Genomic DNA, 13,436 nt, shown 5'->3' with positions numbered 1-13,436 from the left:
AAAGAAAGACAGACATGTTTTTTACTTTATGATGGAAATTCCAGAGAGCAACTATCTTAAGTCTAGTGCAATAAAAACAGCTCAAAAGATCTGATAACATCAGTTATGACCTACAAAAGCTTATGTCACAATATTTTTAAGATGCCACAGGATTCTGCTTGGCTTTATTATCTTGACATTAACTAGTTCCATTTTTTGTGTGTGTCAGCAAATCAGTCCATCCTCAGCTTTACCTTCTTTTACTCCCTACAGCATCAATTGGTTGGTCCCTAGTGGTTCTTTGGTGGCTGTTGTTGGACATGTTGGCTGTGGGAAGTCCTCCTTGGTGTCTGCTCTTCTTGGAGACATGGAGAAGCTCCATGGGAACGTGGCCGTGAAGGTTGGTTCACAGTACAGCATTGTATCCATTTTGAGCATTTGGAAAATATTTGTGGCTTGCAAACTGATCTGCTTTATGTATGCTTTTGATACCTCCTTTTAGGGTTCAGTCGCTTACGTTCCCCAGCTAGCCTGGATCCAGAATGCCACCTTGAAAGATAACATCTTGTTTGGCCATCTTCATAATGAGAAGAAGTACCAAACTGTCTTAGAGGCATGTGCCTTGAAGCAAGATCTCGAAATGCTTCCAGGGGGAGATCAGACTGAGATAGGCGAGAAGGTAAGGTCTTTTACAGCAAATGTAGGTGGTGATGGTTGCCCAAGGTGGTAAAGGACACAAGTCATTCCTCACTAAGTGTCTTCACAACCTTCCAGATGCGGTCAAGCTGACTGGCTTGACTGACCTCAGTGCTAAGCCTGCCCTCTCCAGCCAGAGCCCTGCAATGAATCACCAGGTTCACTGGAATTTCAGAACACCATTGGCCTATAATTATGGACTAATACCATACTGGCCTGAATATAAGCCGCGACCTTACAAAAATTGGCTTTTACGACATCGCTGCTGAAACAGACATATGGTAAAACAGAACAAAAAAATGTTTTCTTGCCGATTTGCAAGCTTGAGACTGTTTAACCCACTTGTGGGTCCTCTCTAGTACCCGCAGGATTTTCTTCTACATTTGCCATTTAGGGGTGTGAGTGCCTGCGGAACTGTACATTTCCGAGCACATTTCAAAGTGTTGGTGCTGACCATTAAAGCCCTAAATGGCCTCGGTCCAGTATACCTGAATGAGTGTCTCCACCCCCATCGTTGTGCCCGGACACTGAGGTCCAGCGCCGAGGGCCTTCTGGCGGTTCCCTCACTGCAAGAAGCCAAGTTACAGGGAACCAGGCAGAGGGCCTTCTCAGTAGTGGCACCCGCCCTGTGGAATGCCCTTCCACCAGATGTCAAAGACTACCAGACTTTTAGAAGACATCTGAAGGCAGCCCTGTTTAGGGAAGCTTTGAATGTTTGATGGACTATTGTATTTTAATATTCTGTTGGAAGCCGCCCAGAGTGGCTGCGGAAACCCAGCCAGATGGGCAAGGTATAAATAATAAATTATTATTATTGTAGCAATTGAATAGCGATTTGCGATTTTAGCTATTGTAACTTTCCGGGTATTGTCTTTTTTTATCTTTTTCCCTTGAATTTTAAAGGTGCGCCTTATTAGTGGGTGCAGCTTATATTCGGGCCAAAGGACAAAAGGACCTATCATATTCTGACCTTTTTGATTTCCACTGGATCATATAAAAGCAGTGTTCTCTAAACAACTTGATATAGCTGAAATCTCCCAAGATAACCATCATCAGATGTGTTAACCATCTTCAGGAACACTGTCATTGCCACTTGAACCCCAATACAATGCATCTCTCGCACAACGGCTAGCAGTACCACCCCCCTTCAGTTAACTGCAAGAAAACTGTCACAAGCAACATTTTTACATTTAAATTTCTCCACTGTTTCACAGGGACTGTCTCTAATATTTTTACTTTAGATCAACATCCATTGATTTATAACAAACAGCCCATGGACATTGTAATAGAATGTTTGAGCTATTGACCATACAGATATTGCAGTTGTTTTGTTCACCCTGCTTCTGCTGAAGCTGGTAGCAGTGTTGAATTTAAAAGCTATGGTGTGCTTTTTCTCTTTTCCCCATCTCACAGGGCATCAATCTCTCAGGTGGCCAGCGGCAACGAGTGAGCCTTGCCCGTGCTGTTTTCAGCGAGGCTGATGTTTATTTGCTAGATGACCCCCTTTCAGCTGTGGATTCCCATGTGGCCAAACACATATTTGACAAAGTTATTGGACCAGAAGGAATGCTTAAAGGAAAAGTGAGCTAACAAACATCTAAAATTCTCCATGTCTGCAGTCATTTCAGCATAGTACTGTACAAGAACATGGTGGTACATGTAGAATTGTGTGAAACTTTGCTTTTCTTTGGGTAAGGGAAGGGAAGAGACAGAGAGAGTTTCTAGCCCCCCTAAAATTATTAAAAGTAGAAATGATTGAAACTATGTAAGCCATGATCTCAGAACATGTTTAGTGTGGAAGTTGACCTCCTTTGCCACCCAAAAAGCCCACTTCCCTGTTCTCAGTCATATGTTCCTTTATAGCAGCAGCTTTGCACTAACGTGCAGCTAGAAAAGCAATCCTATTTTGTTCAGGCTTAGATGACTTCTAACTGGTTTCGTTCTTACACGACTGTTTGCAGTAATCGCAAATTGCAGCTTCTTGACAAACCGCCTGTTTTAATTCTTACCTTGCTAAAACAAAAGCAGGATGAGTCTCGCCTGACCATTGTCTTGTTTCCCTTTTCAGACTCGAATTCTGGTGACCCACAGCATCAATTTTTTGCCACAGGTGGACCACATTGTTGTACTTATAGATGGCAAAGTCTCTGAAATGGGGTCCTACCAAGAGCTTTTGCAACAAAACCAGGCTTTTGCAGAGTTCCTCCGCAATTTTGCACCTGATGAAGACATAGAAGAAGATGAGCCTACAAGTAAGGATTCCCACCTCCCTGCCTCAAATTTATCCTCAGACTGTTAGTAGTTACATCATGCCAGATTGAAATGCTAGGAGCAGTTTGGAACTGAGTTTAAATCTTTTTTTAAAGAAAAAGCATACAGAATGATGAGCACTTTCCCATATATGTATAAATTTGGCCCTTAAAAAAAAACTTGGGGGGGACACACAAAGATGCCTACTATTCAAGAACTCCCATTTTTGTAGAGAATTGAAACTGAGTGGACCAGGGGATCCTTGCAACCTGGTCTAGTCAGTGCCATCACTCTGCTTACTACTGGGGGAAAGGCTGTGATTAAGAATTAGGACTGGAAGTAGCTAGCTGTAGGTTGGTAGGTTGGTTTTTCCTTCAGATTAGGCTTTTCTTTACCTTCTTCCCCCACCTCCTCATTACACTTGTATAATTATAATGCCATGGAATCATCAGTCAATCCTATTTCCTTCCAGACATGCTTGCACGTATACTAGTTATAATTCACAAGGTCCACAATGCTGTATCACGGGACCCTATTAGCCCCACTCCTTGTGTCAAAGCTGGCATCCCAGGCCTGATTATTCAGATATTGCATAGAAATCCAAACACACCGAAGCCCTTTTTATTTTCCCTAAAGAGTTGAACTTCCTTCTTGATTTTCAGTCTCTTTTTGTGGCTTGGGAAGCTGTACACTCAGCAAAACCTTTCTAAAAGATTGGCTCAGCAAAAAGCAAAAATAAACTAAAGATTTCCTATCCCATTGCATTAGTGGAAGATGAGGAGGTCCTGCTTGCTGAAGACACACTCAGCAACCACATAGATCTGGCAGACAATGAACCAGTGACAAACGAAGTCCGTAAGCAATTCCTAAGGTAAACCCTGAACCTCTCTTTAAAGGCGCTACTACAGAAATTGAGCAAACTTGCCTGTTCTGTCATTCAGCTGCATAATTACCATAATTCTTATTTTTCTCCTCCACCCCACCCATTTTAATATATAAAACATAGAGAGCTCAGTGTAATATCTTCAGATGGGGAATGCCCTGGTAAAATGTCAATGAAAAGAAGAGTGTGTGAGAAAAAGCCACCTGAGACAACTCAACCCAAGAAAAGTCCTAACAAACTCATTGAGGCAGAAACTGCTGAAACTGGCACGGTAAGAAAGGTTTGCTTAAACAATAAGGACACTTTACTTCTTCAAAGATGTTTCCTAATTTATTAAAAAGTTCCTAGCATAGGAGGGACGCGGGTGGCGCTGTGGGTTAAACCACAGAGCATAGGACTTGCCGATCATAAGGTCAGCGGTTCGAATCCCTGCGACGGGGTGAGCTCCCGTTGCTCGGTCCCTGCTCCTGCCAACCTAGCAGTTCGAAAGCACGCCAAAGTGCAAGTAGACAAATAGGTACCACTCCAGCGAGAAGGTAAACGGCGTTTCCGTGCGCTGCTCTGGTTTGCCAGAAGCGGCTTAGTCATGCTGGCCACATGACCCAGAAGCTGTACGCCGGCTCCCTCGGCCAATAAAGTGAGATGAGCGTCGCAACCCCAGAGTGGGTCACGACTGGACCTAATGGTCAGGGGTCCCCTTTACCTTTACCTTTACCTAGCATAGGAGCAGACAAATGCAGGAAACTTAGCTGCATAATTTGTGGCAGTGGAGAGCTTCTGGGTAGCCTTGCCCATCAGTCAGATGTGGTCCTTTGAAGGTTGGCTGCAGTTGACTGAAAGGGCTTTCCCAATAATATATTGAAACACCACTTAACATTTTCTCATTGCTCTTTGACACAGAGCACATATATACTTTTCCCCATTACATGGGACTCTTCTTTATTTAGAGTCATCAAGTATGAATCCTCCCTGGCTATATATTGCTTCTATTTCTATAACAGTTCTATGTTTTCCATATGATACCTCTACTCTGGACATCCTTCTGTTGCAGCCACATTTTCTGCCTTCAGGAATGCCTGCATAATGTGATTTCATGTTGGTGATTCCTAGTTCACTCTTTGCACAAATTCTGACTCTGGCAAGTGGCTAGTTTTTCTGTGAAATTAAAGGCATTGGTTTTAATAAACTAAACAAACTCTATTTTGTCTCAAACTGCAGGTCAAGCTGACTGTTTTCTGGCAATACATGAAGGCTGTTGGCCCCCTAGTTTCTTTATTTATATGTTTCCTGTACTGCTGTCAAAATGCTTCTGCAGTCGGGGCCAACGTGTGGCTCAGTGACTGGACCAATGAACCGGTAATAAATGGCACTCAGCGCAACGTGGGCAAGCGAGTCGGAGTCTATGCTGCCCTGGGTCTCTTGCAAGGTTAAGTGTGTTATTTGCTACTGCTCCTATAGATTTAAATCCACCTTGCTAGCGGAGCTAGAGGAAATGGTGTGTGGTATGGAATTTACTGGTGGTTCTTAAACAGTGGTCTAGGACAAAGGTCTGATGGCATTCCCAGGTAAATGGATTGAAAGGAACAGAGGGAAGAGCCAGAAGTTTAATTGTATTATTCTGTCTGGCAAGCTTAAATGTTTACAACAAGAACAAAGTCGAATTCTACCCTAGGAACAAATATTCCTATATCATAAATAGGGATGTCTACATTGCTCCTTGCACAATAAAAGTTGGTTTGTTTATTTAGTTGTAAGATGTATATCCTGCCCGTTAGTAAACAAAATTGATCAAAAGTCATATCATATAAAATTACAATCAAACCAGCCAGAAAATATTTGCAGAATTTAAAAATCACAGTCTAATCTCTCTTATACGCAACCTCCTGCCATCCGTCACGTGATGCACGAGGTGATGCTATCGATTTGTATAGCCTGCTAGAGGAGTTGCAAAGTTACGATGAGAACAGGGCCACATGCAGTTGGTACACTCAAGTCTCCTGCTTATTTCTCCCTTTTGCAAACAGGGGTTTTTGTGCTGATCTCCTCTTTTACTCTGGCAATGGGTGGCATCAGAGCGGCTCGTACTCTCCACTCCGGATTGCTGGAGAACAAACTCCACACCCCACAGTCTTTCTATGACACAACTCCAATTGGCCGAATCATCAACCGCTTCTCGAAAGACATCTATGTGATTGATGAAGTGATACCGCCAACTATCTTGATGTTCCTGGGAACCTTCTTTGTTTCTGTGTCAACGATGATTGTGATCATAGCAAGCACCCCACTCTTTGCTGTGGTTATAATACCTCTGGCAATCCTATACTTCTTTGCCCAGGTAATTGGGATAAGTACCTTTTTTGGCTTCATTGCTTGTTTTCTTTATTTTTTTAACAGAATGTTAGGTGGCTGGCATAATCTTTCTATTTTTTTAGTATTTCAAGCCCCAAATGTACATCCCTTAATATGTGTGTGAATACTGGATGCAATTACTTTGAATGCAGAAGCTGAAGTTCCAAAGTAGGATTGTCTGAAGTCTCTTACATTCTGCAAAATAGCTTTTGCAACATATGGTTGTTGTTAGGCACAGCAAGAAGGGAGTAGGAGACATAGAACAGGAGAGGTGGCTAACTCACCAGCAGCCTTAGATAAGACTCTTGTGGCTCTCTGGACCTTTCATAGCAGCTCTTGCATGTTTTCAAAGCATTCTCTCTTTTTAATTGCTTTTTTGTTCTGTTTATAAAGTAATCACTAATGAAAAGGCAGGCAAGGGCATAATATTGCAATGCCACAGAGTAAGAACATATATTCTAAGGGAAGTTTGCTTTCTCATTAATTGAGAAATAGAAGCTCACAAATCACAACCCATAAATCAGTTAAACTTTCTGTGAAAAATACTAACTTAATTGATGGAGGCATTCCCCCCCCCCCCCATTTTAGATAGCCATCCCTCTATCAAAGGGGTATTCCTTTTGGAGACAGCTTTTAACTAGACATAGTTTAGCAAACGCTGACCCATAAAACCAGTGCAGGTGCACCCATGGACACTGCTTTGGCAACCCATGACTTCTTCTATGATAGGTGGAGAACTTATTTCTCTCTAGATGTTGGACTTGAAAATCCATCAGCACCAGCCAGCATGGCTAGTGGTCAATATGGGAGTTGCAGCCCAGCAACATCTGGAGGGCCACATATTCCCTCCCCTCCCCCCACTCTGTTATCTCCAAGGTTGACCAAGCAGAAAACCATGTATCTTTTATGATACCAGGCCTGCAAATCCCAAGGCTTCATACTCCCCTTCAGCTTAGAGGCTTCCAAAGTGGTGGACAAAATATTTATACAAAAGAAAAATACAACAAGAGCACAAGAAATACAAGCAACCAATCAAAATCAGTATAAAATAGCAAAATAACCAAGTGCCCACCTACCACACTGGGTATATTTATGAGTTGAATTCATACTCTTAAAAAAGCTCAGCTGTTTAGACTGTGGTGCTGATAATTCCAGGATTGCAGCTTCGGTCCCTGTATGAGAAATAATAGACGGAGGTCTATATTTTGTCTTTTTCAATTTTTGCCACAATGCATGTCTTGGGACCGTATCAAAAGCTGACTTTAGATCGATAAAAGCGACATATAATTTTTGTTTCAAATTATGGATGTATTTACATAGCAGAAAGTTCATCACAAAGCACTGGTCCAATGTGGATTTTCCTTTTTGGAAACCTGCCTGATAATTCCAGGGTTGCAGGTTTGGTCCCCATATGTGACAGCTGCATATTCTTGCATTGCAGGGAATTGGACTAGTTTATCCTCAGGGTCCCTTTCAACTCTACAGTTCTATGATTCTGCAGCATTCCGCCTCTCACGTAGTAGCCAGCTTAGTTCACATCCCCTCTTCCCTGTGTAGCTCCAGTCTCCCATCTAGGAGCAAGTCAATCCACAAACAATCACCCCAGAGGCAGTGCCCTCACCTTCCATCATACCCTGAAGGAGCAATTCAAAGCATGTGGAAACTTTCCCCTAGAAAGAGTTACAGCTGTGGAAAAGTCCTTAACCTTGGGCAGAAGATTTGGCCAGCTAGACCCACCCATGAAGAACCCATCTAGAACTCACCATACCACATTCCCTTTTGTATCTAACAATAGCCTTTGGGCCAAAGTACCTGCAGGCCTTAAATCTCAGCCTCTGAAGTTCCCAATTCAAGCCCCAGAATCTGTGATAGCATGTTGCTGGGAACAAACACAAAACACGCACTACTTCTTCTTTGGTGATCACTCATAGCCAAGTAAGACTGCCTTCCATGAACACGGTCTTAACAGTGAGTCCGTAAGTGACACACACACAGGCCACGAGGCTGTCAGTCGAATGTGAATATTTCTATTTGATTAACAGCTTCCCTTTTAAGCAATCACTTAACAATTGAAATGGTAGAGCATTCTCTTTGAGTAAATTTTAATGACAGTTTCTCTAAGCATAAATTACACAGACCAGCTACTCTAAAGCCCATTTTAAAAGCACTACCCGAATGAAGAAATGCATTTTGTGGGAGCTCAGATTAAAAATAACGATGATGAAAATCTGCATTTACCAAATGAATAGATCAATTGCACCAGTTAATCAAGAAATGTTTTCAAGCCCTTAGGAAACATTAGGAAGCAGCAATAGGAACATCATAACTGCACAGCAGGACCTCCCTTTGCTCTTTTTGTTGGCAAGCTTGCCTTTCTGCCAGTGTAGGATAGTTCTTTAAGTCATCCTGTAACAGTGGCAAACGTCTGCATTATAATGTTAAAAACTCAGCTCAGTGGACTGGCTGGTAGACATGGCAGTAAATTGATGATTGGGTGTGTTCTCAGAGTTGCAGCATAGAGGCCTGCTTATGCAGTCATTGAGGGATAGTGCTTTTCTTCAGACTGTTTCACTCCAGGAGCCAGTGTGGTGTAGTGGTTAAGAGCAGTAGTCTCGTAATCTGGTGAACTGGGTTCACGTTTCCGCTCCACCACATGCAGCTGCTGGGTGACCTTGGGCCAGTCACACTTCTCTGAAGTCTCTCAGCCCCACTCACCTCACAGAGTGTTTGTTGTGGGGGAGGAAGGGAAAGGAGAATGTTAGCCGCTTTGAGACTCCTTAGGGTAATGATAAAGCGGGATATCAAATCCAAACTCTTCTTCTCTTCTTCTTCTCCTTCTTCAGGCTACATATTTCAATGCTTCTCCATAAAATAAATTCCATGTGCACAAAGATGCCCACATGTCTCAGAAGAAGACTGTCCTCCCTGACATTGTGTTTTTCTGTGCGCAGGGAGTTTTTGTGGTGGAGCGAGCATTATTTGTGTACTAAAGTGAGATAGTCTAGGAAAAGCTTTACCATGTGATTCTGGTGTCTGATCAATTGTCTCTAGGTTTAGAGTTGGAAATAGGAAATGCCTCCCCTTCCCGGGTGTTTCTCACTCTTACGTCACACAGACATGGCACAGTGTATTAATAGTTCAGGTCAAATATCTAAAAGGTTTCACTTTTTTTGTTTTGTTTTGTTACCTGTCTGCCTTTGAACCGAACAACGGCAGCGGTTCTACGTAGCTACCTCTCGCCAACTGAAGCGGCTGGAATCCGTCAGCAGGTCTCCCATATATTCTCATTTTTCGGAAACCGTCACAGGAGCAAGCGTCATCCGGGCTTATAGAAGAGGAAAGGCTTTTGTTCGCCTCAGTGACATGAAGGTGAATGACAACCAGAGAAGTCACTATCCTGGAATTGTGTCCAACAGGTAAAATCAAACTCTGAATTAAAAAAAAAACAAACGTTAATCCCACTTGTTTTTATCTGTTGCATTTTGAGTTCTATTTACTTCTTTGTGTTTTCTCGTTTAATAGGTGGCTGGGAATTAGAGTTGAATTTGTAGGGAACTGCGTCGTCTTTTTTGCAGCCCTTTTTGCTGTGTTAAGTAAAAACAGCCTGAGCCCTGGCCTGGTTGGACTTTCCGTGTCCTATGCATTGCAGGTGTGTAGAATGTGTCTCAGGAGAGAGCTCATCTGAACAGCGGAACTGAAATATCATTATAGTGTGACCTTTTCATTAGGCATTTGGGCTTTAATTGCACAATTCTGCGGCATTTCTACCCTTCAGGCGAATAAGGGCTTCAGGGTGTGGGTGTGTGGAAGACTGGTTGAAAGAAAATTGGGAGAAATGGGAAGAATATAAAGAACAAACCGGGGAATAAAAGGAAATGTTTTTGGAAGATTGCATCTAAGATTGTCAGCTTACATGTCTGGGGGATTTCCCCCTCCATATTAAAAAGCCCAATCACAGAGTTAATCAGATTCTGTGCAGAGTGAAAACAATGCATTAGCTGTGCATTTGAATGCAAGCAGTATTTATTCTGGTTGAGGAAAAGAATATCACTCTCCCTCCTGGCAGGGTGCCAGCTGGTTGGGAATGGCTCCCACAGTTGGTTCTGCTCATGTGCACATATATGCCCCTATATTTATTTTAGCAGTTTCTACGCTGCCTGCCAACGCAAAATGTCAAGGGCTGTTTATAATAACTAATAAAAGCACAATAAAACTACAGTAAACTACAGATTGCTAAAAAAACAACCACACACCATTTGCAGCAAGGCAATCAAAATATCTTCAGAGGTTAGGAAAACCAGACGTTTTTGCCTGGTGCCTAAAAGATAGTGGTACAGGTACCATTGGGTGAGCCTCTGGGGAGGGTGGAGAAAGCTCCACAAGCAAGGTGCCACAGCCAAAAAGGTCCTGCCCCATGTAGCTCCAGAGAGGAGGGGGCCAGATGAAATTGCAGCTCTCGCAGCGTGAAGGGAGCCTTCAGGAAGCTTACGATGGCAGTGTTGTGCTTCTTGTTCTTGGTAATTGAGGAGAAACTACACCAAGGTTTTAACACTATATTCTGCTAAATTTCCCACAGCAGGGCATTTAGTTAAGGATAGCATATTATGGTAGCCATCAGTTTAGGCAATCTACAAGGGATTTAAGCACCCTTTCAATAAGGTGTGAGGTCATCAGCTTTACTAAGGGTGGGTTAGATTTGATATGGCTATGAAATCCTGAAGCAAAACAGTGGGCTTCACTTTAAAAAGTGCACTGCCGTACCTCAATCAGAAGTAACAATCTTTGATGGAGAAATTGCTTTGTGAAATTCTTGGTCCTATACTATTACATCTGGTCAGATCAGAAGATTTGAGCTTTGCCTCTCAGCTTTAAAAGCTATGAATGCTGATTTTGTAGAAAGGAGAGGCATATTGATTGAATCTCTATCCCAAGTAACAGTGGGATCACACATTAAAATTGGCAAAGCAATGAATTCTACCACAGTGCATTTATATTCAGTGGAATAGAAGAAATAGCGATACCTTTGATAGTTTATAATAAGCCCTCAAAGGTTTCAGGGAAATTGAAGGTACTGTGTGCACGCTCATTTCCTTGTAGGGATTTGCAATAAAATTAGATGCTGGAATATTAGGCTTACCCAAATGGTGATGTTGTAAGAATGGGAAGCTACAGTATTTCCTTTTTCTTATTGGTGGGGAAGCAGCTGAAGAAAGGTGATGTCTTCTGAGACATTAAAGAGAGCAATACAGGCGATGGGCCATTTTGCGTGGGGGGTGGGTGGGGTGGGGGTTTCATTCCCAGCCCCCATGCGTATCATCTGAGCGCACATAAGCGCACCCTGCCCCATTCCACCACCCCCCCATTATGCCCCTGTTCTGCCTTCTTCCGGGTCCAAAAGGGGAGCAATACAAATGGGGATGATATCAGAACTTCCTAATTTCTCAAAGCTTCACCTGTTTTGGTTTGTGTTCAGCTCAGCGTAATGTCAGCTGAATTTCAACCCTGGATTTCAAGGATGGTCTGTAGCAGGAGAGGCCAGTCTGGTGCCTTCCAGTTGCTGTTGGACTGCAACTCCCATCATCCCTGACTTTTGGCCACACCAGCTGGGGCTGAGAGGGAGTCCAGTTGAACACCAATGGGCACCACCTTTGCTCTGTGGGTGTAAACAAACAAACACACACACACACACACACACACACACACACACACACACACTATATGATGGTTAATATATTTATTTATTTGTGACAGTACTTTTCTCAAACAGGTAACATGTTGTTGTTTCTTAGGTGACAATGTCTCTGAACTGGATGGTAAGGATGACATCAGACTTAGAAAGCAACATTGTGGCCGTAGAAAGAGTTAAGGAATATTCTGAAACTGAAACTGAGGTCAGTTCCTAATAGTCTGAATGAGAAGTGTTCCTTCTGGAAACAGTGTGTGTGCTGTAATTCTTTCTCTACTGCGTGCTGTAATTCTTTCTCTCCTCTAGGCTCCCTGGATAATCGAAGACAAAAGACCACCAGAAGACTGGCCCACTCGGGGCGAAGTGGAGTTTGCAAACTATTCTGTAAGGTACAGGAAAGGCTTGGACTTGGTGCTGAAAGACCTCAGCCTCAATGTGAAAGGTGGAGAAAAGGTACAATCACAGTTGCCATGGATAGAATCAAATTATATGTGCAGTAACCTGAATTTGCAAACTTTGTTTTCAGTTCATTCAGTGCATCCATTGGAACATACTGTAGCAAACTGCCTGGTACTGGGTCAGTTCATCAAGCTCAATACAGTGGTACCTTGGGTTGCATACGCTTCAGGTTACATACGCTTCAGGTTACAGACTCTGCTAACCCAGAAATAGTGCTAAAGTGGTGCTTCAGGTTAAGAACAGCTTCAGGTTAAGAGCAGACCTCCAGAACGAATTAAGTACTTAACCCGAGGTACCACTGTATTGCTAACACAGATTGGTAAGGGGGGGGGGGCTCTAGCATTTTGGTCAGGAGCCTTTCCCAGCCTTACCTGGAAATGCCAGAGACTGAATTTGGGACCTTCTACGTGCAAAGCAGTGTGTGTTCTACCATTTTTAGCTTTCACCCCATCTCCACTGTAAGAAGGCACTGAGTGTTGCTTGGAGAAGCAGCAACTTCTGAATTGCATCTTTCCTCAACTGACAGCTTCCTGTCCCCAGAATCCCATCTGCTCTGTGATTTCCGCTTCTGTTTCCACCTCCAGTAACAACTTTCATTGTCAATGTTCACACATGCCACCAGCATCCTTTCATCTATAACAAATTAACTGGCCCTACGCCAACCAGTGGGGAAATGAAACAGAGCCACCTAGATACAAGGTGGAGCCTCTGTATACTTTCAGGGTTCCCTAGGTATGCAGAAGAACATCACTTTGCAAGAAAGAAAGAAAGAAAAACAAAGATTGCAAATGAACAAAGCCCCTCCTATAGGAACAGAAAATGTGGCACTTTAAATTAGAAACCATAGATAAGGTGAACTCTAGTGCATGGAAGCTTATGCCAAAATAAATGCATTGGTCTTTAAGGGGACAAAAGACTATTGTTTTCACATTCAGCAAACAGTAATTGTTTGAAATAGAAAAGAAATTGTAGAAGCTTAAGCAATGAAAAATGTGTGTGCAGAAATAGAAAATGTATAAGGCTACATTAAAGAAAAAGACCGGCTAGGTCAGTAACAGAAAGAAAGAAGAACATCAAAACTTTAAAAGTATTGGTTGCAAGGGAAACTATAGGTATAGAAAGGAGAATTTCCTG

General features: G+C 42.7%; 1 protein-coding gene across 1 annotated transcript in view; it reads left to right on the top strand.

Annotated features, from left to right (window-relative positions):
• The window catches only part of ABCC3 (ATP binding cassette subfamily C member 3), a 67,364-nt gene that overhangs the window by 47,881 nt on the left and 6,047 nt on the right, over positions 1 to 13,436 (top strand). Inside the window, exons 16-27 of the mRNA XM_028716533.2 lie at positions 253 to 379; positions 482 to 658; positions 2,089 to 2,256; positions 2,744 to 2,927; positions 3,694 to 3,796; positions 3,932 to 4,079; positions 5,027 to 5,234; positions 5,833 to 6,143; positions 9,374 to 9,573; positions 9,680 to 9,806; positions 11,947 to 12,048; positions 12,150 to 12,296. Coding sequence (XP_028572366.2) covers positions 253 to 379; positions 482 to 658; positions 2,089 to 2,256; positions 2,744 to 2,927; positions 3,694 to 3,796; positions 3,932 to 4,079; positions 5,027 to 5,234; positions 5,833 to 6,143; positions 9,374 to 9,573; positions 9,680 to 9,806; positions 11,947 to 12,048; positions 12,150 to 12,296 — 2,002 coding nt within the window. The remainder of the gene's footprint in view (positions 1 to 252; positions 380 to 481; positions 659 to 2,088; positions 2,257 to 2,743; positions 2,928 to 3,693; positions 3,797 to 3,931; positions 4,080 to 5,026; positions 5,235 to 5,832; positions 6,144 to 9,373; positions 9,574 to 9,679; positions 9,807 to 11,946; positions 12,049 to 12,149; positions 12,297 to 13,436) is intronic.

The sequence above is a fragment of the Podarcis muralis genome, chromosome 2 (genome assembly GCF_964188315.1).
Source record: "Podarcis muralis chromosome 2, rPodMur119.hap1.1, whole genome shotgun sequence".
Lineage (NCBI taxonomy): Eukaryota > Metazoa > Chordata > Lepidosauria > Squamata > Lacertidae > Podarcis > Podarcis muralis.
The sequence above is the reverse complement of the archived record's forward strand: the minus strand, read 5'-3'. Positions and strand labels throughout refer to the sequence as shown.